This window comes from Strix uralensis, chromosome 2 (genome assembly GCF_047716275.1).
Source record: "Strix uralensis isolate ZFMK-TIS-50842 chromosome 2, bStrUra1, whole genome shotgun sequence".
NCBI classification, from domain to species: Eukaryota; Metazoa; Chordata; class Aves; order Strigiformes; family Strigidae; genus Strix; species Strix uralensis.
This window is the reverse complement of record NC_133973.1, coordinates 44,889,147-44,915,503: the sequence shown is the minus strand read 5'-3', so window position 1 is coordinate 44,915,503 and position 26,357 is coordinate 44,889,147. Positions and strand designations below refer to the sequence as shown.

At 36.8% G+C, this 26,357-nt stretch overlaps 1 protein-coding gene across 8 annotated transcripts in view; it reads right to left on the bottom strand.

The window, feature by feature from the left end:
- The window catches only part of DMD (dystrophin), a 1,145,544-nt gene that overhangs the window by 1,009,251 nt on the left and 109,936 nt on the right, over window positions 1–26,357 (bottom strand). For all 8 annotated transcript variants that reach the window (XM_074858566.1, XM_074858564.1, XM_074858568.1 and 5 more), the window contains exon 2: window positions 9,944–10,005. In XM_074858566.1, coding sequence (XP_074714667.1) covers window positions 9,944–10,005 — 62 coding nt within the window. The remainder of the gene's footprint in view (window positions 1–9,943; window positions 10,006–26,357) is intronic.

The following is a 26,357-nucleotide window of genomic DNA, read 5'->3' as shown; positions in this document are numbered from 1 at the left end:
TAATGGTGAAAGCGTTTTGTCATGCAGATGCTTATTGCTTAAGTTAATATGCTTGTACCTTTTTTTGGAAGGGAAGTCACTTTCAATGGAAAACATTTTAAGCCTTAAAATTTGATTTGGAAAAGTAACATAACCCTTGCATGTGCAAACAAAAGATACTGAGAATATGACATAATCTTCAGTGACCAGACTGCAGCAGCAACAGCTCTAATGCTTCCTGACTGGTGGGGACTTCCACCCTGAGGGCTGCTGTGCACATGGCAGGGTGGCTGTGGTGCCAGGCCTGGAGCTCCCACGGGCACCTCAGCTGGGGAAAGGGATCAGGCTCAGTGATGGGTATAAAGTCCTGGTGGAGGCAGAACCCACTGTCCCCAGGTAAAAGCTGCTCTTGATCTGTAGCCAGTTTTGAATTTATGCCCACTAAGGCAAAGCAGAGAAAATATGTCCCTGCTTGTACAGTCAAGGGAGCAGACAGAAGCAAGTCTCACTTGCAAGCAAAAGGTCTTCCGAGATACACGGCCAGTAACCACAGCTCCACCAAAAGATGTGCAGATAATTACTTGGAAGGAAAAGTTTCACTTTTCATCAAAGTGAAAATGAATCTGCTGTCCACGAGCTGTCTTGTTTAATTGCAATCATTTAGACATTTGGGGGAAAAAAAAAAAACAAACAACCAACACAGCAGGCAAAGTTGTAAAGTCTTCTGGCAATGGGAGAACGTTATGAAGAAAAAACATTAGAGAATCCCTTTTCCTCACACACATATAAAAAAACCTTCGCTGTTTGAACATCAACTTAAAAAAAAAAAAGCAACCAACAACAATATACAGATAGTCCCATTAGCTTTTTGTTAACCTCAAATGTCTATCTTTCCTTCTTTGAAGCATAAGCAAATACATTTTTGTCCTTTCTAGTTTTTCAGTGAAAGGATCCTTCTCTGTACTGACAATTTTCAAGGCATCTCCAGCTGCGTGGCTGCCACAGTAGGTCATGCAGCTTGCGCTTCTGATGTTAGCAAGAACAGAGAAAACAGAGAAGACCGCCCTCTTAAACAGTACTTTGTTTCTGTCATGCTGCATTGTGACACCACTCAGCTTCTGGTGTTCCTTGCTTTTACAGTAAGTGCAAAGGGAAATCCTCTATTTTAATCCCTGCCAGCAGCAGGCCTCTACATTGGGCAGAGTTAAATATTGATAAATATTAAATTGATAAGGGAGATATGACCTAGGATTTTGCCAACAGTAAACTGAAAAAGTACTTTGGAAGCAAAATATAAAGAGTCATCAAGTTTATAAATTTGAAAGCTTGCACACATGATTGATGTTATGTGCAAAATTCAAAGTATGAGTATATTTGTGCCTTTAAACTGTGGCTGTTTCTGTTCATAGTAACTTTCCGTTCATGGTAACTTTCTTGGTCATACAAAAAAAAAAATCTATAAAAATGTATTAATAGATAGTAGAAGTTCTAGAAGGAAATTCTGAGCAAAATAAATGGCAATATTGCTATTGGTATTACCTTAAAAAGTACAGCAAAAATAATTTTAAAGTTATTTTTCATTCCAAAGGGTATTTATGTGAAACATAATAAATATTCAAACAGCATGTATCACATTTTATTACATCATAAAAAAAATGCATAATATGGAGACCTAACAGGTAATTTACTGTATATAAATGCAAACAATTCTGAGCATGTGTTTTGCTTGACACTTGCTTATGTATTCTGGAGATATCAAAAAAATGAAAATCACTTAACAATGCTAATGTGTTTTCTATACCAGGTTTAAATATCATTCAGCTTCAAAAATAAGATGAAAAGCTTTTGCTTTAATAATACAGAATAGACATGATGGGCCTTTGGTGTGCTCTTGCAAGACGTATTATAAAAAGGTTCTTGGCATAAGAAAGCCTGATATTTTAAAACAGTATGTATCCCAAGGGTAGTGTCGATCACACTGAGCTGGAAAGCAAAGTTAAGCACTATTAATCTTCAACAAGAGTTCTGGTTATTTGCCACGCTGTAGCAGAGAAAAGTCATTTGGCTCCCACATTAGTAAACTGCACTTTCTCATCACTTTCACTGTAGCACTTAAAAAGGCTGGCAAGAGAGACACAGAACAGATTAATTAGGTATTTAGGATGGATGAATATCAACTGTGGTGTCTTACCAACATCAAAAAATATCAACTATAATTTTTTCAGATTTATCACAAATGATACAATTTTAAATCTGTGTGGTTTTCTGAACGTTTTTCAGAAAAAAAAGAAAAAAAAAAAAGTAGTTATGGGGCTGCTCCAAAGCTATTATCAATGTTTAGTTAATGGATTGAGCTGATATCAACCATATTCACTTTTAATATGCAGCCATTAAAGATTTGATCAGGGTTTTACAACAGATACAATTGCAAAATTTCACTAACAATCCATTTTTTGTTTGTCCTGGAATCAGTGTTCTTACATGTGATACCTGATCCTCCTTGACATTTATCTCCAAATTAGTGCTCCTTAGATGAAGAGAGCACAATTTTGGTTTTGGTGAAATTCAGCAGAACTCTACTGACCCAGATAAGGAAACAGATATGGGCACAAAACCAGAAGCTTTTGAAGTGAGCCATAGCGTGAATATGCAGTGTCAGCAGTGAAATTACAATATATGCTACTTCATGACCTGTTAGATGCAACACTGGCTATTAGGGAGTGTTGGTTGCTCAGTTGTACTATTCCTTAAAGCTGGAGTGGGGTCAGATTTCAACCCTCATTTACTTTGACCGCAATTACGCTTTTTAGGTGAATGTCTCACCAACTCTTTTTGCCTCTTAATTGAAAAGAGTAAGCTTTTTGCCTTCCCCCACCCCGTAACTGAGAACGAATGCAAGTGAATCTAGTTTGCATTTGGTAAGAAAAAAAAAGTTCAGATACTCCTGACTCTTTTAATTCTACCTTAACACAAAACAGTTTGGTTATCAGATAATGTAGAGAGAGCTGATTTCTGGGTTTTTTTGCTGAAATGAATTATGTAATAATTCATTATGTAATAATTCATATAAATGCTGTATGAATTATGTAGCCTGAGAACACATCTACACTGCAGTGTCAGGCACTGGTTTAACATACTGTAAAAATATAGGACTAGATGTAAATGCTTTTGACTGGGAATGGCTGCAGGATAATCTGTGGCAACATGGAGCTCAGCAAACTTTTATTTACTCTGTTTCTCCAACAGGCTTTTGTGCAGGCACTGAATTCTACATAAATGGCTAAAGCACCACAGTTATCCGGAAGAACTTTTCTGAACTTGTCTACAATGATATTAAAATTTGTCCTTCAAAGCCAGTGTTGATGTACTCTCTAGAACTCAATTCTAAAACTGAAATCTTACAATCACCCACACACCCTACTGACTACTTTTATTATGTGAAACAGCTAGGGATCTTTTCTAGTCTTGTAGACATGCATATACAACTACTGTTCTGCTTTTAGAAAATACAGCACACCAGCAGACATCAGTGAAGCTTGAGCACACTGATCTGGACTTCTAAGTACAGGATTTAATTCTAATTTTCCTACTGGTCACTCACTCATCTAAGCAACTGTCTTCATTTGATCTATAGGTTAGTCATCTAGCAGCAGTTTGGACAGGGCTAATACTGAACATTTTAATCTATGTTTTTGTGATTTGCTGCCAACCTCCCTCCCTCCAGCTCTTTTTCTTGATTATTAATTGTAGCCCAGAAATATGGCTAAAGAAATGGTACATCTGATGGAGTTTGACATAGATTATTCACTAGGGTTAACACATGTCCAAAAAAGCTAAATCTTAAAGAAATCTGACAAATGAAACCATTGTTGTCTTCTCCACAAAGCTTCACCAGATTACTCCCCTCCCCAAGTCTGCAACACTTTGAATTCACTTCATTATGAGTGGCTTTTAAAATTTGTTTTAATTTGAAGTCATTGGGAGTGATAGCACAGAAAACTAAACAAGTGTGTGAGTAAAAGCAGCACTGCAGACTTCTCTACCAGATGCCAGACTTACAATAGTACAGTCTCTCTGTACATCAAATATTTGACATACTTCCTTGAAAGGTCAGTAAACATTTCATCTATATCAGTTATTTTTGTTATCTGATATGCAGAAGGCATTTAATCTACAGTCACAAGAGACCACTAAAGTGAATGGGAGTCTTGAATAACTTCAGTTTGTCCTTGAACTCAAGAAGAGGGAAAGAACTGAGACTGTCACCACACCTCCTATCATGTAAGCCACATACAAACGCTGGGTAATTAGGAAAATATTTTGACTGCTACAAAGTTCAACTAAAGCTGTAAGCAATGCCCCCTTCTGTGTTCCTTTTATTCCCTTCATATACCAGTTGCCTGAACAATCCAGCTGCTATTCAAAACAAATTCAGTAGTAAAAAGTGTATTTAATTTTGCTGACTGTTATTCTACTAGCCACATGTATCTTAAATGAGGCTGTCAACCTTACCTTCACTGGCACAGGCTGCGTCTTTACTGTTTCTTCACATGATCACTATGAAAATGGGAATCTAATTCCACAGTCACCACACAAACAACTACCTCCTAAAATTTTCACCTGTCTATAAAAGCTGCCATTTTTCACAACTTAAATTCTCCATTAAAAGGATTACCTGCCGAATGATCTTGTTCTTCCATAAAGCTAAGTAATGAAATATTAGGTATCTTTAAATTTATTTTTGTATTCTGCTTTTTTTTTTCAATAACAACAGGAGAAACACCAAAGCATGAGGCAGAGAAAACATAAAAAATTACCCACTTTTTTTCCCCAAGAATCTATCATGCTCTGTTTTCTGACTCTTGCTCCTGCATGGTTGGAGATTAAAAATTTCAGTGTTTACATGAAAAAGTGTACTGTTATAGATAATGTCTTCTTTAACTATGTAGTGGAATTTTCTCCCCTTTTGTAGCAGAAATGTGGACAACCTATTTAAACCTCTGAATTTACAAGCAATTTTATGACATTCTGTTTTTTGATACTGCAGATTAAAATGTTGAAAACTCAATCACAAATTACCATTCTTTTATGAAACCCACTTACAGGTTAAGCTGTTGATCTCAAATTAGCCATAGGGGTATAACCTAAAATTCAAGCTGCCAAAACTTAAAATGATTAGCTGCTTGCCTTCTCTGTACTTACAACAGGTACTGTTATTGCTGACATTAAAACTGTCAATACTTTGAGACACTCTGTCCACAATGAGGGAACAAAATTAATTGCCAATATTTCTTTAGTCATAGGAGTAGCTCTTTCCTTTTGGGTTTGTGGGTTTTTTTGGTTTTCTTTTTGTGCTGGAATTTTCAGGTTTTCATTTTAAAATCAATTGTCATTTACAAGCTCTTTCGTACATGCAAGTAAAGAACATTTGCATCTTCAGTAATGCTTTCTATTTTGAAGCCTATTATGCAATGAACAACTAATAACATTTAACCAGTGAAACAACATAAGTTCATTTAAATGGGGTACAGGCATTGTTAACGTAATTGTTGTGGCTGTTTCAAAGTTCCAGCAGAGAGATGCTACACTTGAGGGCTCATGATATATTTGCATTCTCCCAAAACACATAGTTAAGATTCTGTGTTTAAGCTATAAACAAAGGTTTCAGTTATTTCATATTTTAAAAGTTGAGATCTGGGCAAAAGCTATCATACACAGGACTAGATATATCTCTTGTGAGAGCTCTAATTATAGTTCTATTATTAAAAACTAGGTTACAGTATATTCCTTTGCTATCATTACGTACACCCTGCAGAACTCCATTATTTTATAAATAAAATTCTTCTGAGGACAAAAAAAGCTTTTTCTGAATAAAAAGATATTAAAGTAATATGCTCCACATTTTAAAAGTTGCTTTAAGTTTCAACTTACTGCATGCCATTTAGATGGTAAAACAAGAAGGTGTCACTGAACAAAGTCATACACCATGTCTATGATTAGCACGAGGAAAACACAAGGGTCTCTTGGATTATATTCTCCCATTTCTCCTATACTTTTAATTTACCCAGTGTTTTATGTCACAAACATCAAAAGCCAACTTCTGGCCTATCTTACTGCAACAATGATGAGTTGCTTATAGATGAGTCACGTACTGTAATCTTTAAAGCACAGATTTTCTGCATAATCCATTTTCTGGCTAGTAAAAGGAGTTGGAATTAGAGAGAAACCTGGTCTTTTGAGAAGCTCTAAGAGAGACCTGCAAATGCATTTCCCCCAGTTTTTCCATTTAGAGCACCCCGCCCAACCTGCCAAAAAAAGTTTCAAGAGAGACATGGGTTTACCCGTAGCCATTGTAATCTTGCTGACAGTTCTGCTAGCTTTCCTAGATACCCTTTCACAGACTTCTTGGTAGCACTCCAGAGGTTTCTAGATTCTGCACATCACAGTCAGAAAACTGCCAAGATGGTGTGGTTGAGAATTTGTTATAGATTTCATGAAGAGATTTGACTCCTTAGATAAGAGGTAGCAGGGTTCACTGCTGAACTCAAGGAATCTGAATCCAAAGTATCTACACATGATCCAACATTACCGTGTGCATGGCCAGAAGAATAACTACTACTTCCCTCCAGGCCTGAGATTCAAACAATTGGTTTTTTTTCCCTCACAAATAAAAATTATACATGGGTTCTTAAGTTAGGCAGATGACACATAAATTAGAAAATTATTTTTCAATAATTTACAACTTCTGACATTAAAAGCATTATTTGTATTTACATCACTAGTCATGTGAAAGCAACTTGCAAATGTGAGTGTTTTGAAAGTTTAGTCTGAGAATAAGCGTACTGAGACACAGGTACTCTAGACACTGAATTTTCAGGAAAGGAATACAGATCTTTGGGGAGCAATGAACTATAGACCCAACACAAATGAAAGTTTAGAACATTTAGAACTAAGCTTTTGCTTTGATTGCATAAGTAGGGTTTGTTTAAGCTATCAAGGGTGGTGTATGGGTGAGAATTGTATAAAACAGTGTTTTACAGTTAATGGCCTGGATTTCACTATTCATAAATAAGAGAAAATGAGTGACGTAATATATTCCTCTGTCTTAATTCCAACCTTGTAGGCTAATCTGCTCAAAACAGCACCTCTACAACCATGTAGGAGTGAATACAAACCAATTCTACAATGAAAGTCATTTATTTAACACCTTTACAAAGCTAACAATGATGAGAAATCACTAACCAGGAGTAGCCCATTAATTGAAATCAATTCCACAGCTAGAATCAGAGATAGTTTTGAACCACTGAAAACAAATAAGAATAGGAAGAGGGATAGGCTATAGATTTCACATGGAGATCCACTTCCATGGGTTGAAGACCATCTCTCCCAAAATGTCTTGGTCTTTAGAAAAGGGAGAAACACCCTGCTAGGACAGCACACAGCTATTAACTATGACCATTTACAGCTGAATACAAGCAGGGAGGGCTTCCTTTATTTCTGTCCTGGAAACCCTAGAGAGAAATAAAGCTTGCATGGTGTGTGGCTGCACTGAAGAGCAAACCATGCTTTCTGCATGTGTACCACACAGACAGCCAGCAGGTATTGCTAAGCTTACCAGACGTATGTGATTTCCAGTTTCAGACCATGTATTCTGGTGTTCTGCATAAAAACTTTGTAGGACAAGAGAAATTTGTCCAGGATTTAAAGATCAAGGGGTTTTTGGTAGGTTGATTGTTGAAATAAAAAGATGCTGTCCAAAACACAGATGATGCATGAGGCAAAGAAAAGCTCGAACCATAGTATTTGGGTTTCCCTCAGAGTCCAAATGAAGTAGATGGAGATTAGTACTTCTCCAGTATGTTTATGAATGCATGTTCACATACAACTAAAAATACTATTTATAGAACTGAAGTAAAAGGTAGGTAAACACCATTAAAGAACAATCCACTGAACTAGAATTGGAGGAAAGACATCTAGATCATTCAGACAACCGAGTTAAACCTACCATTAAAAGCATCTGCTGATAGGTCATATTTTCTAAACCCTTCATAATTCTTGTTGTTCTTCTGCAGACTTGCTCCAAGTTTTCTCAGTAATTGCAACCTTTGCTATTCCATAAAACAAACATTTCTGAGAAAGAAATGTTCTAGGAACATGACATTTTCTTTAGATCTAGAAGCAACAGTTACACTTAGTTTTCTGTAACCATTTCTGTGACCACAACAAGGCCTAACTGGCAATACATTTAAAATTAGCTTGTATCAGATGACTGCCACTGGGGCTACTTCTTCATATATGGAACACCAAGATAGTAAATTACGCAAGCTAAAATCTCACTCATTGCCAAGTAAAATAATTACATCTTTCACCTTCTGTCAAGCACTTCCATTATCACAGCCATAATAAATTTGCCTTTTTTCTTTTTGCAATAGTACCATGTTGCTGACTCATTTTGTTTGTGATTCACTGCACTTTCCAGAGCTTTTCTTTGCTTTTTTATTGCCAGCCCAGTTATTCCCCACTTCCATATGCATACATTTTACGTCTGTCCTAAATATAATACTTCACACTTGGCTGGTAATTCATTGATCAATTTGAGACCATTTGTTCAAGATTATATTTTATCCTCATCCAGTCCTCCAAACTGCTGGACACCTCTGCTGTAAAGATGCTGAGCACAAATGTGTGCTGTCTAAATCACTTGAATCACTATTACAAAATTCTCTAGACCATGGAACACTCCTGTGGGACTCCCTGTTGGACTGAACCACTGCTGAGCATGTTTTTCAACATTATGGTGGTTGTATTCTCCTTTTTTTTAATGAGGAGATTCAGATGGGACACAATCAAAAGCATGACTAAACAGAAGGTATATCACAGCTACTATTTAATTGTTGTCTATTGCCAGATAAAATGACAGATTATGGAATTGATTAGTTTATTACTGGCAAATACAGTTCAGTGATTATCTTCCAAGAATTTAAAAAATGTTTAATCAAATGAATAGTTTGAACTCAATTTTTCCTCTGTATTAAAGATAAAATTATTATATACTGGCAGGGGGGCCTCCTTTAAATAAGTTAATTATTTGGTCTTTTTTCCGGTTGTCCTGGTTTAACCAGGATAGGGTTAAGTTTCCCCAGCAGTGGGGGGGAGCTCTAGCCGGGTTATTCAGATACCATGCGACGTCACATCCTGGCAGGTCACATTTTTCCTGGCGGGAGCGCAGTGCACTTGTGGTTTTGTACATCGTGCTTCAAACTGCTGTATTTGGTAGCTATTTTGCTCTGTTCATTGCTATCACTATTACTGTTATTGTTATTGCTGTTGTTTGTTGTGTTGCTATTGCACTGTTGTATTAAACCTTTCCTTATTTCAGTCTTGGGGATTTGTATTTCACTCCCTTTGTGGGGGAGGGGTAGCGGCCACGTGGTCTCAGACCCCGGCAGGGGCTAAACCACCACACCGGTACATTTGAGGTCGTTAACATTCTGAGATAACTATTTCAAAACACATTATAAATTACTTTCATAATTTGCTGACTTGATCACACCTCTTATCTTTGACATTACTCCTTTCCAATTCATCTGGTTTTGTTAAATTTGTGATTGCAATTAGAAACAAGACAAGCCCAATAGAGGAAACCCCTTCATATATTAGGAACATAACAAAGGAGTCCAACAAGCAGTAATACATCTGCATCACTACTTTTGAGAACAGGCAAAGTAAATTGAGGCAGAGTACATTTTGAGAAGAGAGTGGCTTCTTACATTTCAATCTCTACAGAAATCAAGGGAATAAAACTTGGACATTTCTTCTAATAAATCAGTCAACTGCATTCCACAATATCTGAAACTTATAACTGTTACCTTGAAAATTAAGCCTCAGTAGAGGAATATCAGGGTATTTTTACAAATATACAAACCGTATTTTGGTTTATAAATAAATAAAAATATTTAATTACCTTAGCAAACTGTGCATTTATCCATTTTGTGAATGTTTTCTTTTGAACATCTTCCCGTTCATCTGCCAGAGAAAAGTAAAGCACTTCATTAGAATTATTGAACAAAACAGTGCAATATTATTGGCTAAAGCTTCAGTCTTGGTTTGTAGTAAAGCTACTACTAACAATTCAAACACATTCAGGGTACCTCTTCAGATGTTTTTGATCCTTGACAATTACATCAATGTATTTTTGAAAGCCTACAGGTTCCCTTCATAGTCATGGCCTGTATTCCTAGCTCTTCTCACCCATCCTGTAGTTTCTATTCTTCTGAAAGGAAACATGTAGCAGTAGGATCTGAAATATCCCATTCAATTTTTTAATTTCATAGAAGTTACATGTTACCCAATGGTTTTGGCAGTAGGAAACTCTTCTATAGCACTTTTAGAAAAGTACTTGAAATAACAAGTTTATATTAATGTCCTCAAATTTCTCGAGGAAGTGAACCCTTCTGGACCACAATGATAGTTCTCCATTGAGAGCTCCTGCCATACCTTACATCTTTCCTGCCTTGCAGCAATTTACCTGTCACAATTTGTTATATATTTTTTTTCCAGTGGGAAAATAAAAAAATCCACCCATTTGTTCAGTTATACATGAAATTCCTTCTCAGTTATTTAACACGAAAAATTTTATAGAGGGATAATAATCTTTTAAAATTATTATCTTAGGCCTTGATTTCTTATCTAAGTTATAAGTACAGTCTTGATGCAGAATGGAACTGGACACACAAAGGCACAATTCTGATGTATTTTATGTAGGTGGGAAGAGAAAGATGCCTTCAAATTAGAACCTCGTAAGTATTTGCTCAAAAAGATCTATTAGACATCATCCCTGAAATGAAACAGAAGGGGAGACCTCTTTGTATGACAAAGTCAAACTGAACTAGAATTAAAGGGCATGTGTGGAAAAGGCTGCAGAATGCTTGTACTAAAATAAAGCTCAGTCAATGCTGCCTTTTGGTTTGCAGTAAAATTCTCCACACTTCTTAAATAAAAAGGGATATTAAATTCCCATCTGAAATGTTCAGCAATTAATAATGTTAATGGATTCAGCTGAATTTGAAAGGCAGGTATGGATGAGCTACATGAGAAATGCACAGCATTAATAATGTACTTTGCTTTCCCTCCCTCCACCCCTCCAATGAGACAAGGCAAATCTTTTTGATACAAATATATCTTTTGTTCTTAAAACCCCACCTCAACAGCACTTTAAAAGAGACTTTTCATAAGAATGTTTTCCATTCTCAACAATACAATATACTCATGAAAAAATAATTCTAGAGTTTGTAAAGGTACTATTTCATTATAAAAACCTTCTGCATACAGGAAGGAGAGTGTTCTAATTATTTTCAGGTGATCATGAATGAAAAGATTGACAACACAACAGCACTAATGGAAACATGCCATAGAAGTCAAGCATTACATACATTCTGCCACTAATATATGAGTATTTGCTACAATAAACTTTCTAGAGTTCTACTTCTGTCTATCCCAAATAATGCTGCTTGCTTGATCCCTTGGCTGAAAGTGATTTGAATAGTTAGATATTCATCAAAAAGCAACAGCATGTGGAAGAGATGCATGCTTTCGGTAATAAATGATGCTAAAGATGTTCAAAGTATTATTTTTCCTCACAAGCATCACTTTCCTCTTTGCTGACTGTTGTAAGCTGTTTATTATATGAGTTTTGACTTACTCCAGCCATGTGCAATACACAGAAGATGGGAGAAGGAAGATGCATTTTGGTGGAAGATATAAAATTCAATCCGATGTTGTAGTACAAACTTCTTCAGCAACTTCATGTAAAATATTACATATAAATAACTATTTCTGTTTAATCACCCCTGATAAAAATGCCAAATGCAACCTTAAAAAGCAGTAGAAGAAGAGTATGTGGTATTTAGCAGGGAAAAGGAAAGAGGAAAACCACCTCTTTCAAACTATTCAAGCTTCTACTTTTCCACTCCAGGCTACTGTAACAGTATATTCACTAACAATGTGTGGGGACTTTTTTCCACAAAAATATATGCCAGAGATTTAACTGCTAGTCACCAATTAATTCATGTCCATTAAGCTAATAAAAACAGGTGTCTCCTGAGGAAAATAAGAGTTAAACCCACAATTTGAATATTTGAAACTTATTCAAAGTTGATGCAATGCTCTGCCACCTTTGCAAACACAAATCTATTCCACTGCTGTTATGTATATACAGAGATCATTTCAAATACTTTTATCTCTAGATGCTTGTTCTGACAAGTTTATACCACAGCAATTTGTTAGTGACAGCCTCCTAAACTAAAAAAGAATCAATCTTTTGGTTATGCATGGCATGATTTCCCCACAGTAAGCATGATTTTTTCAAAAAAGTTGGTTCTCCTAACCCAGATTTACAGACTGAATGCTAGATGTGGAAGCTGAATGACATTTGTCTGGGTGCTGTCAAAACGTGCCAAGAACACTCATCTGCCACTTTCATAATGCTGTTTATAACAGATCCTTCAGCAGCAAGCTGATGAATGACCTTGCAGGTGTTTTTACTGTGAGTCAATATGAATAATCAAATGGTCAGGCAGGTAATTCCTTCAGCTGTTCAAGAGTAATATAGTATGTTTACTTCTTTCAAGCTGGAAGAATTGCAGAACATCATACTGTCTCTCTTCAGGTTAAATCTAAACATGAAACACTTCACGGATCCTGAATTCCTTTATCGCAATAATAATGTGATTACTTCCCACAGCAAAAATACGCTTTTCTCAAAATGCTGGACATCGAGTGGAACAGGCTTAAGCTCCTTTCTGCAGGTTATCAACTCAGAAATTTAACACACTGAGGTCTATATAAAGCCTTCCAGAAAAAAAAAAAAAAAAAAAAGACTGATCTGTGAGATTTATGTGATTTTCATGCACTAGAGCCTCTAGTACGACTGAACAGACCTTGTTTTAACTAGAACACATTCCCAAATGGATCTTACAGTTCTGATATATTTCTGGTAGGATAGGCATCCAGCTTTGCAACTGAGAATGCAAACCTCTCGAATTAGCTAACTGCACATTTGGTTTTAAAAGTATTATTCCAGGCTAGAGCTCATAAGAAATTATGGCCAAGAAAGAAAGTGCAGTATTAATGGAGCTAATCATCTGACAAAGGACAGTTCTAAGATCTAATCAGGTGGCAAGGCTAATAGACACAAGTGATACGCTGAAGAATGCTTAGGAACATGCAATTAGGATTCAGCGGGACAAAGATGCTGTTATTAATGGCAATTATTTACCAGACAAGTTTCCTAGATACTTAATAAAGTAGCTTATGTTTGCAACCTACTACTCAAATGCAATTCCCTTCTATTTTCCACAAAAAACCTCATTATTTTGTCATCTCATAGTAAACCACACTTACTACTACACTTATTTTTCCAACACCCCCCCCCCCCCCCCAAATACCACCAAACATATTAAATAAAAAATGGCAGCAGGAAAAAAAATCTTTTAAAATATCTGGTATACTCTAGATACTATTCTGAAAGTATACAGCAATGTTAACAAGTCATAGGAAAAGCAATATTCTTAAACAATGTGAGCTGGTAAGTACTTAGTAGATTTTAAATGAACCAAGGTTCAGAAACATACAGTATATATGTCACTACATCATTCCATTTGTATAATATAAGCCGCTCTCCCACAGAAGACATGGAGTGCGGGGAAGGAAACTTCCATTTTTGGTGCATCCTTCCCTATTTTGCTAGAGGATCTTCAGCCTCTCTTACTCTTGACACACCTAAATAAATAATGCTTTCACAGACTCAGAGAATGGTTGAGGTTGGAAAGGAGCTCTCAATGTTATCTGGTCCAACCGCCTGATCAAGCAGGGTCACCTACAGCAGATTGTCCAGGACCACATCGAGTCTGTTTTTTATCTCCAAGGATGGAGGCTTCACAGCCTCTCTGCCTATAGACTGCAACATCAAGACTGCATCCCTCCTACAGTCTGCAGCCTACCTTCCACAGATGTGGGTACCGGTTTCCGATGCAAGTGGCTTAGGAAACTCTTCTCAAGTGTAAGTACAGCCCATTTTTTAAAATTAGAAGACATTCAACAAAAGTGCACTGGCACTTCAGGGATATGGGAAATGAGCCATAGCCTCAGATTATAAACTTTATTTTGAAACAAACAAAGAAAGCATTGTCTTTAGGATATCAATAAAGACATTACATAATATGTGTAGAATATTTGAACCACTGCATAGACAGGCAGTGATAGGAGGCTTGGTTGTGTGATAGAAGATTTTGCACACTCTGCAGCAAGCAGTTCCATCACAGGTTGGAATACAGGCAGGAAAGGAGACTTGTCTTATTCTGTTACCCAGTGTTGCCTTGAGCTGGGTTAAACAATAATTAAATAGCTATGTTTTGTCTACCGGGTACTATCAGGAAGAAAGAAGAAAAAAAAAAAAAAAAAAGAAAAAAGATTCCCATATACTAGCTGTAAACTTTGAAACAATGGTGTTAAGGCAGGTGTCAATTCCTTCATTCACAGCAACTGCAGGTTCATTGGAACACTGCACTTTAGAGGATAAAACCATCAAAATTGCTATTTGATTTTCTAGCAGCCCAACAGTGCAGATTTAGAAAAGGCCAGGATTTGCTTCAGTGGGTGGGAGTGAGTACCAGCAATGGAGGGAGCACTAGGAACAAAAGAGGCCACAGATAGTCACATTATTGATACTTTGGCTCCATCGACTCACTATTCTTAGAGATTTCCAGCATATTGTTACAATACTCTTTCAGTAACTGCAACTGCTGAGAAATGTTCCCTTCCCATTCTTGCTTAACTGAAGGGGGAAGAAGAAATCAATGCAATACAATGACTGAATGATATGTGAGTAGACTAGCTTTGATTCTTAGTCATTGAGGTCATCCAAGACATTCACAAGCTGACAGGAAATACAATAGACTGCTTTGACAGACAGCCAATGATTTTAAGTCTATTGCTCATGTAAGGCAACATGTAACATACAATTCTTTGTCCATCTTCTATAAATACACTGATGAGCAGTGTGTTGACTTTATCTGAATACTGTTAAAACTCCCTGTTCCCTATGCTACCCCTTGAGACTTTACTGTGGAACCTGAGTCAAATCACCACAATCATACCATCTCAGGCTTTTCAAAACACTGATGAACCTATTCAAAAGCTCAGGAGAAATGGGAGACTTCAGCATCCAGAACACTCTTGTTAATATTAAAAAAAACCAAAACCCCTCAATCCTTTGAGAAATAATATATCAACAATTTCTGAGGACATTCCATAAGGTTCAAGGCAAATTTAGGAAAGGATCAGGGGTATTACCATACCAAAAAGACTGAATCTAAAGTCTGCTCCCCCCCATCCCCTCTTTCAAATACAGGAACTCAGAGAGAGGGATTCCATTTACTGCTCAGGGGACAGAAGAGAGAACGGCTGTAAAACCCAGCCTACAGGATTTCTACTGACACCATAGGCCCAGATTGAACCCCAGGCTGAGAAAGCCTTTTATTTTCTCATTTCATTATGTTAGCTGGAATTGTTTTCTCATTATAAATGTTTAAGGGAAACTGCTTCCTGACTTTTCTCCTTTTTATTCTTTTTTTATTTCTTTAAGGCATTACAAGTGTTTGTATAAGGTCTTATTCTTATGACCTAACTTTGGCTAATTAGCTATTTAGGGAAAAACTACAGAGTTTTAGGATGAGTATGGATGTCATGGGGTACAAAAAAAAGCAGGAGAAGCATAGAGGATAAAGAACACAACGGAGTGCAAGCCTGGAACAGAAGGAAAGAGAGGAGAGGAAAAGAAAATAACAAGAACAATGAAAAAAGATGAGGAAGGGGTAGAGTGGAAGACAGAAGGGGAGGGAAACACATTTTCCCTGGTTTGTGGGGAAAAAAAGGAAAAAGACCTATGGAGAAGTAGAAGTGGGATGGGAAAAGGCAGAGACAAACACTTTCTTTCTGGAAAGAAAAGCAGATGTGGCATTGCTTGTGATATCCGGTAGCTAGAAGATCATATGCAGGGAAGCAGTGGACTTGAATAAAAGAACTGTCGAAGCATGTGCAGCAAACCAGCATAATGTGATCTGCCTCCCCAGGCCATTAACCACTTCAAAAAAAAAAAAAAAAAAAATTGACTATCATCCAAAAATACCAGGATAATGCAAACAAGCTACATATGATCCCTAAAACAATAATGGGCAGCTGTGAAATGTACACATAGATATAGATTTAAACAAATACATGTACTTTGCTGATTGTTTGTTAAAAACACCCTGCCCCTCACCATTTCTCAGCCCTTTCCCCTAAATAAATCGTAGCAGGTACAAGTCCCAAGATAAAAGCAGGAGCACAATTCCAATGGAATTAAAAAAATAAATACAATAAAGAAAATAATCAGAATTTCAGTTCACATTTCCAGAACATTTTAAGTATACACAACATGGGGTATTCAGCTCCAATTCATACATTGGTAATGTTATTCCCAGCAGTTGGCCTACTCCTCCTCTGGACTACCACATATAAACACACTTTGGGAACTGATTATACATCTTCATGTCTATGGATTTGACTCAGAAGGAAGGAGCAGAACTGCTAACAGGCAGTAACCTTCCTGAAGGGCCCCATGGGCTGGATGTTAAGCGGAGTAGCTAATGACTTCGCTGTGTAGGTTGCAAATAAAACAGAGAAGGCATCAATAGACAGAAAAAAAAACCCCACACTTTTTTTTTTTTTATTTTATTTTAAATCTCCTGAAAAGCTTCCTAAGACTTCCTTCCTTCTGATTTTTTATAGGAGGTAAGTACTCTTTGGAAGAGGGCCCTGATTTCATGTCTCTCGTCATCAGTGGCATAAGGGCATGGGAACAGAGTAGGAGTGCTCTCCTCTCCCGTCTCACGTAACACCACACTGACAGGATACCCACCTCAAATGCTGATGACCCACCTTTTCTTTAGGCTTTCAAGAATGAGGACTTGAAAGAGTTTTGAACCACACTCTACCAAAAATACACTGCTCTCATAGTTATTGACAGCTTTGCAAACACAAGCTTTACTGGTTTTGTTTGTTGGTTTTCTTTTATTCTTTTCTAACCAGAAATTACTTTGGATCCTGGAAGTTTTTCCCAAAAGGAAATCACTCCTAAAATGCAATCTAAAAAGCCCTAGTGTTTCAAAACATCAGATTTCCTGCAAAAGATAAATCACTTCGCAAAATTAAAGAACAAACTGATCTCTGCCTGAGAAGATGGTGCTCAAAAGTGAAGGAGTTCAGCTTATGACTTAAGTTATTTTTATATGGAAATATATGTCAATATTCATTTAGATATTCAGCTGTGTATAAGGAGTGTCCCCTTTATTATCTATTTTTTAATGTCATATACATATATTGACAAATGAAAAGTAGGCTTAATAACGTATCAGTAGAAGCACATGCTAGTTTAGCATCATACCATCATTTTAATAGTATTTTCTGAATACTGTAGATTATATATTACATCTAAAAATGATCTTACATGTTTTTCTTCACTTAAACCCCCATGACAGTTAGAAAGTGCAATACCAGCTGAAACCACTGCAGCTTCCTGGAACTTGCAGAATATTGTGTGATTTAACTATATTATCAACTTTTTTGCCAGTCAGACATGAATGAAATCATGTTGCCAGTATGTACAAGTACTTTGAAAAAATATCAATAAAGACAATTTAAAAGCATTTTTGTGTTAAAAGCAACAAAATGCATTTGCAGAATAAGTCTGCTTAGCGCTATAAACTCTAATAAATCATTAAAAAAAAAATCTCAGAAAATTTGGGGAAGGTCACCAATATTACCTAAATGTGAAAGAAAAGTAGGAGCAGTTGATAGACACTTAACTGTCTTGTCAAATGAGTATATTGGGGGAAAATACCTTGCTATTTGTTGATGGATTATTTTAAACAGAAATTTTTGTTTCTGTTCCTGTTTACAGATTAGGGAAGCACAAGTTAAACGCTACTGATACATCATGCGATGTTACATAAAATCAACAGGTATGCTCTTGGCCATATAGATTTACTACTACTATTATTATTATTATACATAAAACCTATTGTAACTCCACAGTCCAAACCTGCAATTTTCACCACAGCTGATGAAATATACTTTTATCCTTTCATCTCCAAAAGACAACTAAGGACTTTTAAGGTTGATTAGCAAAGATCACACTCTACTTAGAGTAAGGAAGCAACATTTACTCTCAGCCCCATCTCTGGTTCTTGGTCTGACTTGGACAAAAAGGTAGAACCTAACTGACATTTTAAAAAAAAAATTAAAATAGGTTTAACATGTTTGAAGGAGTGACTAGACATGATAAACAGATTAAATACATCTTGGCTGTATTAACTGCAGTTTCAGCTGTTATTACTTTTAACCCATTTTTGTCCCTTCCCAGAGAAACAGGAATTGTTAGCAGAAGAAAGAGGGAATTGGTATCAGGGGTTTATTTCTCTCCTCAGAGCACATATGTATTTTCATATGCTGCTCCTTGCAGAGGAAGGACTGCAGCATTAGGATAGATTGATAGGCCCAAGTAGGTAGCATGGCAGCAGCAGTCCCTCTGCGAGCCCTAACATACAGCCAGCACCAGGAAAATCCTCATCAGTCAAAGACTAATAAAATTGGTTTGTGTACACAGTGCATTTAGTGACAACCCATAATAAGCGTTGTTACTCCTCTGTACCAATGATCTGAGAATTGCTGCAACTAATTCAAAGTGAAAGCAAGTGCTCTCACCTTGGTTGCTGTTACCAAGCTGGCTCGAAGCAAACCCCAGCATGATAAATGTTCCTGTCACTGCTGCGGGAAAAGTTACATACCAGAAAACAGCAGCACTAGCAGATCCTGTATTTCAGCAATGTCACAAAAAAATCCCCACAAAATAAGAAACTTGGGTTTGAAAAACTTTAGATGGCTCTAATCTTTACGGTTTTCACCAGAAAAGTTGTTGTATGTACTGTGAGTAGGAAAACTGTAATAAAGGAGCTGTAGCCAACAGTGAACTTTGCTTGCCAGGACACAGAGGCTGTAGGTTTCTTGGGGTTTTGTTTGTGTTTTTTAAACTTTGTAAGGCAGACCAGCATTTAGTTGATAAGCAGGACACCTCAGAGTAAGCTGTGACAGAGGCACTGTATGGGAGTATTATTATAACAGAGAATAACTATTAAAAATAAAAAGTCAAGGTTATGTAACTAGATAAAATTATACACAATTTTCATATCTATAACTTCTATGAAAAATACACAATTATTTTTGTTTTGTTCAGAAAACAGAAGATAAATGCTTGCTGTTAGACTGACCTTGTCTTTCCTTAGCTGGAGATTTTTACCATCTAGGTTTCTGTTTGTGTTCAAATATGAAAAATAAAGGACAAGGGACCAAGAATAGTAAGGTTTATTCATGAGCCAGTCACAGCAGCATACATCAGAAAGGGAAAACATGAGCCCACAAACCTTCTGAATGATAGACTGTTGACTAATAACAAATGAAGCTGAAAGAAACATCAGGATTTAAAACAGGTAATGAGAGTCTAAAATATGACCCTAGTACCTAGTGTTTCACACAAGCTTCTGATGTAAAAATGAAATTGCTGTACTGTTTTCAGCAAATGCCACCTAGTGATACATAGTTGCAAAGCTTGGAACTGCTTTGATTTTTATGTATTTTCTCCCAGATTTTCTGATTTTCTCCTATGAAAAAAATCAAACAAATGTTTTACATGGTCATAGGCCATCAAAATTCATGTCACACACATGCTGAACACAGACAAAAGAGGATGGGTTAACCATACATGGAGGGACAACATTTGTTTCAGTTTGTATTAAAATATTCATTACAAATAACCATGCTAAGTACACAGTGGTGGGTAGCGCTAGTCTGTAATATTTCAAGTTCATTTTTTGTTCCTCTGTCAAAAGCACTTAGAGAACAGGCTGTTCTAGTCTGCTTGAGTGACTGCTGTCTACTTTATTTCATCTGATCCAATTAGTGTCTGAGTTAATTAGTAGAAGGTGCCACAGAGACATGTATCAGAGAAGTTTGCAATTAATAAGACCAAGGTGTTAATATGCAATTGTTTACAAAACACACACCCTGTTCTTACAGTGAGGACACTGTCATAGCAAAGCTGATACCATTTACTGGGCTACAGTTAGGCTTCACCTTATTACACACCATTTGCAAAACTTTGAAAGAAAAGAAAACATGACCCTAAGAACAGCTGTATAAATTAAAAGTGGTCAGTGTTCTCCACTCCTGTTTTCACCTCATCTGAAGTAACCAAAGTAATGATGAATGTGTCTAAACCACAGCTGTGATTTATTTCATTCACAGAAAACTATTACAGATTGCATGTTGTCAGGTCTCAGCTTCCTCTCACCATCCCCAAGCATCCCTCTCTCTCAAGGGGAGAAAAGAAAGGATAGTCAAAGAGTAAGATAAAGCATTTAAAAAGGCCCTGTTGATATTGATCAATTGGGGGGGGGGGGGGGGTGTGGGGTGTGGAAACCTAATAGAATAGAATAGAATTCCTCTAAACCCCTTCCCATTTCACAGTTACTTTATACTGTTTGTAGCAGCTCAGTTGTACAAGTGACTGAAGAATCTTAAATTTTCAGAAATACACATTAGGGTCTAAGTGTTTAATTGATCAGTATACTATACATGATTGTCTTGTATTACCCCACATTTGGGAAAACTGCTACTGTTTCATACAGGTGAAGGATAATACAAATTAGATAAAAGTCTAAATACCAGCACTTGATAGAAAACCTGGATGACAAAGCATGTTAAATGTGCGTCCTCTACCACCTATAACATCAAGTGTTCTTGAAAGGAAAAAGAAAGTCATTGAATTTCTAGGCAGCTCATAAGCAACACCTTGCAAACAGCTATAATGTTTACTGTACACTCTTCCTTCAGCTTCTTTTTGAAGCTTCTATTTTTCGTTTAATAGCTTTAGTTGGGAAGTAACTGTTTGGCCCCCAGCACAAAGAAGAAACATTCAAATTGGAAGAAGGGAGTGGGGGGAAGGTGTTTGCATCTTTTTGTTACTGATACATCGAAAAATGAGAGCACAGTAGAAAACAGTTTTACTCTTCATCCCAAATATGGTGACCACCATTACAAAGAAAATGTACTTTTTAATATTTTTAAGACAAATGTATTAAAGTTAGAATTCAGCAATGTGCTCAGAGCCACCAATAGTTCCAACCACTTTTTCCCCAGAAACCAGTGGGGAAAACCCAATATATGGAACAGGCATATTAAAATGTAGAAATTACGTCACTGTAGACAAGAGAAGCTTTTTAGGTGACATACCATCTTTATCTATTAAGTTACACAGTGCATAGCATTGGTTTCTAGTCCAATATCTGTCTATCAAATACTGCATTCAGAAGTAGGCAGCCTACAATATACATGGGGGAGGTACAGGATGCATTTCTTTCTCAGCAGTCAGGCATAGTCCAAATTATGAACATTTTAACGTCTATAGTAACACTGGAACAACGTACTTTGCTATGTATTATTAAACATACTGTTTACAACTCTGTAGATACTTTTCGGATTATTTTTAAGTTGTCTAAGGAACTAATGGAAAGTAGTAAATAATGCTATCCAAAACCCATCTACCTCACGTTAGCGCACTGGATTCTGTTAAATCTGAATACTCACTTTGGGGCTGGACACACAGTTCATTCATACATAGGGATAAAGCACAACATCTTAAAGTTATCTTGGGAGGGTGAAGTACAAAGAATTGGTAAAAAAAAAAAAAAAAAAAGGAACAGGGACATAGAGAGCAAGTAAGAGGAAATTTATAATTCCCTTATCCATATATTGAGGAATTTTTCTGTGCTGGGGAAGGGGCAAAGTAAAGGAGGAAGCAATTTTTAGAAAGGTAACATCATGAGATTTTGTAACATCTCCTTGAAATTATTACTCCACATCAGAATATTTGAAGCACGAGTCAAATATTTGTTAAAATTTGATTTGAGCACTGTTCATCTCCTCATTAAGTGGGCATTGTCTGAGGAAGTTACAAAAATATTTGCAATAGCAACATAGATTATTTATTTAATTCATGCAGATCTCAAGTCCTCCAAACTGAAATTAGGATTTTCTGGCTGTACCAGACATTAACATTTTAGATATCTAACACATTTGCCACCTATATACATTCTGTGCATTGATTAGGGATTCTTCATTTTGTACATTATTCATAACTGCTCGCAGTGAAGGATTTCATATCTATAACATTAAGTGAAGATTAAGAAATATTAGTATTGATGTTAGGACAGTTACCTATTATAAACATTGATTTTTATTTCAATTCAGTGCCAACTCATCAGCTCTACTGAGAGGAGCTGCATCTCCTTAATATAGATTCAGTACAGAAAAAGAAGAAAAAACATCTATTTGTCATTCTTTTTACAGCTGTTCTTTTCCAGTCTAGACAACTCAAGGCAAGTGTGACATTTCACGACATCATAAACTACATTCAAGAAACATATTGTTATTCTATTCCAATGTTTTTGCAACAGTAAAGGAGAGTAATTTTCTTTGTAGCCTAATGCCTTCTAGAGGAACCTCAGTCACATTACACAGGTATTTTGATCACATCCATCCTAACAGAGGAACAGAAGTGAATAGATATTGGAACTTAAATTTTGGCTTCTACCTAGGAGGATTGTACAAAAGACCAGTTGAAAACATTTAGGGCTGTACAGGGTAGAAAACACACAATCTGGCGGAGGGAGGGAGGGAGAGAAGGAAGGGAGGAAGGACGGAAGGAAGGACGGAAGGAAGGAAGGATGGAAGGAAGGACGGAAGGACACATCACCAAGACATACACTGCCCTCTGCTCCTCCTGCCCCTGGGAACCCAAACCACTCCTATCAGACCCCAGTAAAATGTCTCCTTTCATAGACTGAGGCAATGATCCAGGCAACTGCTCTTTCACTACGCATCCCAGAGTCTCCCCATGCATTATGTTTATATCATAATATCAAAATGTGCATCACAGAAGTTTCAGGACTGACTTCCACTAGGAAGTAGTTGTCATTTTACTGCTTTGGTTGTATATAGTGATATTGAAATGTATAGGTATTTTTAATAAAATAATAACAGAAGCATGAAAAAAAGGACATGTATTATAATTTGAAAGATCTGAGCATGCACGAATATTACTGAAGTCAGATGAGAATAATTAGATGTTCTAAACCTTTGAAATCAAACTTGCAAAATGGGTTATGATTTAATGGATGCTTTCCAAGACAACTATATTTCTTCAATTTATAACATGCATAAAAAGACAAACTTAAAAAAATAAAAGGAGAAGGCATATGTATTTTATTAGTGAATTTTCATGCCTCTGCTAAGTTCAGCATAAACATTTCATTGAACAATAGCAAAATGAGATGGGAAAAGGAATGCCATACAATGGCAAACAAATTGTTCTTCTACACTCCTTTGTTTGACATGGTTTGACAAGGTTTTTGTTTTGCAGGAACCAGAATTATGTGCATAAGAAGGGGACCTAATTCAAACTGCATTTATATCCCATTCAGAAAGTTTTTCCAATGATCAGTCTAAAGCAGCAGTTCTCAGTAGGAACATGCCAAAAGTAATATTTTAAATAGAAACACCAAATACATGTTAAACAAATGTGAAAATGCATGGGTAGTTTATTAGGAGAGAAAGGAGAGAGGAAATGAGGATTCATCTCCAAAATCTACTGATAAAATCTCACCCAAGGAGCTAAGACTGTTACATTGTGGCCTTGACAGCTACTAGAATATCTTAAGCTACAACCATTTTGAATATCCAACAAATACAGTCAAACGGCAGAATAGTTAAAAAGTAAACAGTACAAAAAGTAAGTTTTATGTGAATTACTTACTCTACTGTTATAACAGCTTTATTACTTTGCAATTTTCTAGTGATTCAATTCCATAATCTCAAACAGCAGTATCAAACTGAATAAAATAAGCCCCATACCCAAAATGAAGCTAAGATCGAGTATGCCCCTGAATAACTGCACAACGCAAAAAATAAGAAAAGCAAATTGGACCACCAACAAAGTAAGTTGATAAGCATGTGCAATATTAAACAACGGAGCAAGGGCAAAACTTTCAGCTGCTTCAACATCAATACTGAAATGTATGCAGGCAATTAAGAGAGCTGAAAAAGAATTTGATGAGAATTTTCATCTCTTTATAGATTGCACAAATCGGTAGTAAAAAGTATGTAAGAATCAGGAAGACAGATAGCAAAGCTGGTGAATGAGTACTGAGGGATTACTAGGCCACTGCAGAGACACTGATCTTTACCGCTGAAGATGCTGAGGAGATTCCCACTCCTGACACATCCTTTGTAGTGGGTAGACCACAGGAATTGCATCAATTTGAAATAAACAGAGAGAAAGTATGAGGCCATATCAGTAAGTTATATGGCAATAAGTCACCAGGACTGGTAGGCATGCTCAAACTTCTGAAAGAATAACAACGAGAAACTGAAAAATAGCTGGCCAAGGCACAAAACTTGCCATTTACCAATGGCAGCTGAGCCAGCATGGTGGTGGGTTGCCAGCGTAGAACCCATGAAAAGGGCTCCAGAGAAGATCCTGGGGATTATACACTAGCGTATTTGACTTCCATTCCTGTTAAGATGGAAGTGTCTGTTACGAAGAGTAAGATCATTGGACATGCAGATAAACTGAGAATGAGTCAGGCTGACTTCACAGTCAAGGGAAATTCAGCCTGCAACCTGCTGGAGTTCAGTGATGCTGTCAGGAGGTGAGTGTAAAAGGGACTCAGGGAACATCATGTATATGGGTTCCAGCAAACTCTTTGGCAATGTTCCATGCCTAAGGTTATTAAAGAAGCTAAATTTCTATGGAACTCAAGGAATAGTTTGATTACAGATGTAAAGCTACTTAAAGAACACCTAGGAAAGTGTATGGCTTAACAGACTTTTCAGGATGAAGACAAGGCAACAGCTGGGACCTCCAGGCACCCTAGTGAGAGAGGAGAAAGAAGGCTCTTTCAGGCCATGAAATGCAAGGAACATCATCCAGTGGTGAAGAAGTCTGGGAAGCCCTCACAAAACTGAATAAGCCAGCAAAAAGATAGCCATTGACATTGAAGATGAAGTGGTGCATCCAGGGAAAAGTGTTCTAAACAATGCCAACATGAGGCTGAGTCCAGAACAGGCAACTATAAAAGAGGTCCTGGAGTAACTGATGACAGTTCTCTGAAGTCATCATCTCAATGTGTAAAGCCTATAAAAAAAAGCCACCCAACATGTGGCATCACCACATGTGCTGTGAACAAAACAGAAGGGATCATTTTGTTCCTATAAAAGTCTGGTGGGCCCATACCTGAAGGGCTGCACACAGTTCTAGTGTCCACATCTCCAGGAGGATGCAGCAGACTTAGAGAAGGGCAAGCAGAGACAATCAAGGGGATGGAGCTGCTGCTTTATAAGCAGATACCCAAAGAGCTAGGATGCTTCAGTTTGGAGAGGAGAAGGCTCAGGGGAGGTAAGATGTAGATGTGAAAAGCATGAAGGGGTGGAATTTTTATTAAAAACTTGCTGTACATGAACCAGGGGAAACCCACTGACACAAGAGTATGTTGGTTTAGAATGGAACAAAAAAGTTCTTTACCCATTATTTATCAGGAAGTTCAGGTAATGCTATACAAAACAGTTCAATGTGTCCATGATTAGAGAACATATTTCCTCTTCCCCTGCCCAAATCCAATGTAATTCCTATTTTCTTCAAATGTACCCTTTAATTTATTAAAAATACATCTCCTTTGCATACTCTTTCATTTCTTTAATGTTTTCACATGTCCAAATTTGAATTTGGGTACCCATTCTCCATATGGTTCACATTTTCACTGTGGAACTCCAGAGCATACAAAATCCTTGGGCCAAATGTGTAAAAGGATTAAAGAGGATTTATAAAAATTAATGGTGGAAAGGTATTCAGATGGATCTGAACACAAGTATCCTGAGGCAGCGCTTAGCTTCAGTATGGACTAATTGCTGATATCCAGAAGCTGCAGAGTATTATCTATCATGTAAAGGATTCTGGACCTTTAGTCAGTGCAGATCACGATCAAGGAAATTAGAATGACTTCTGGTTTTTTGCTCCTTTTACTCAACTCACAAAAGAAGTATTCTTTGGTCAACACAAGAATCAAAAAGAAAATATATTTTTGAGAATTTTGAGAAATGAGGAATGAGCTGGCTACTCCTCTAAGATTTGCAATGCCTAACAACTAATTTAGCAACCACATAAATAATGT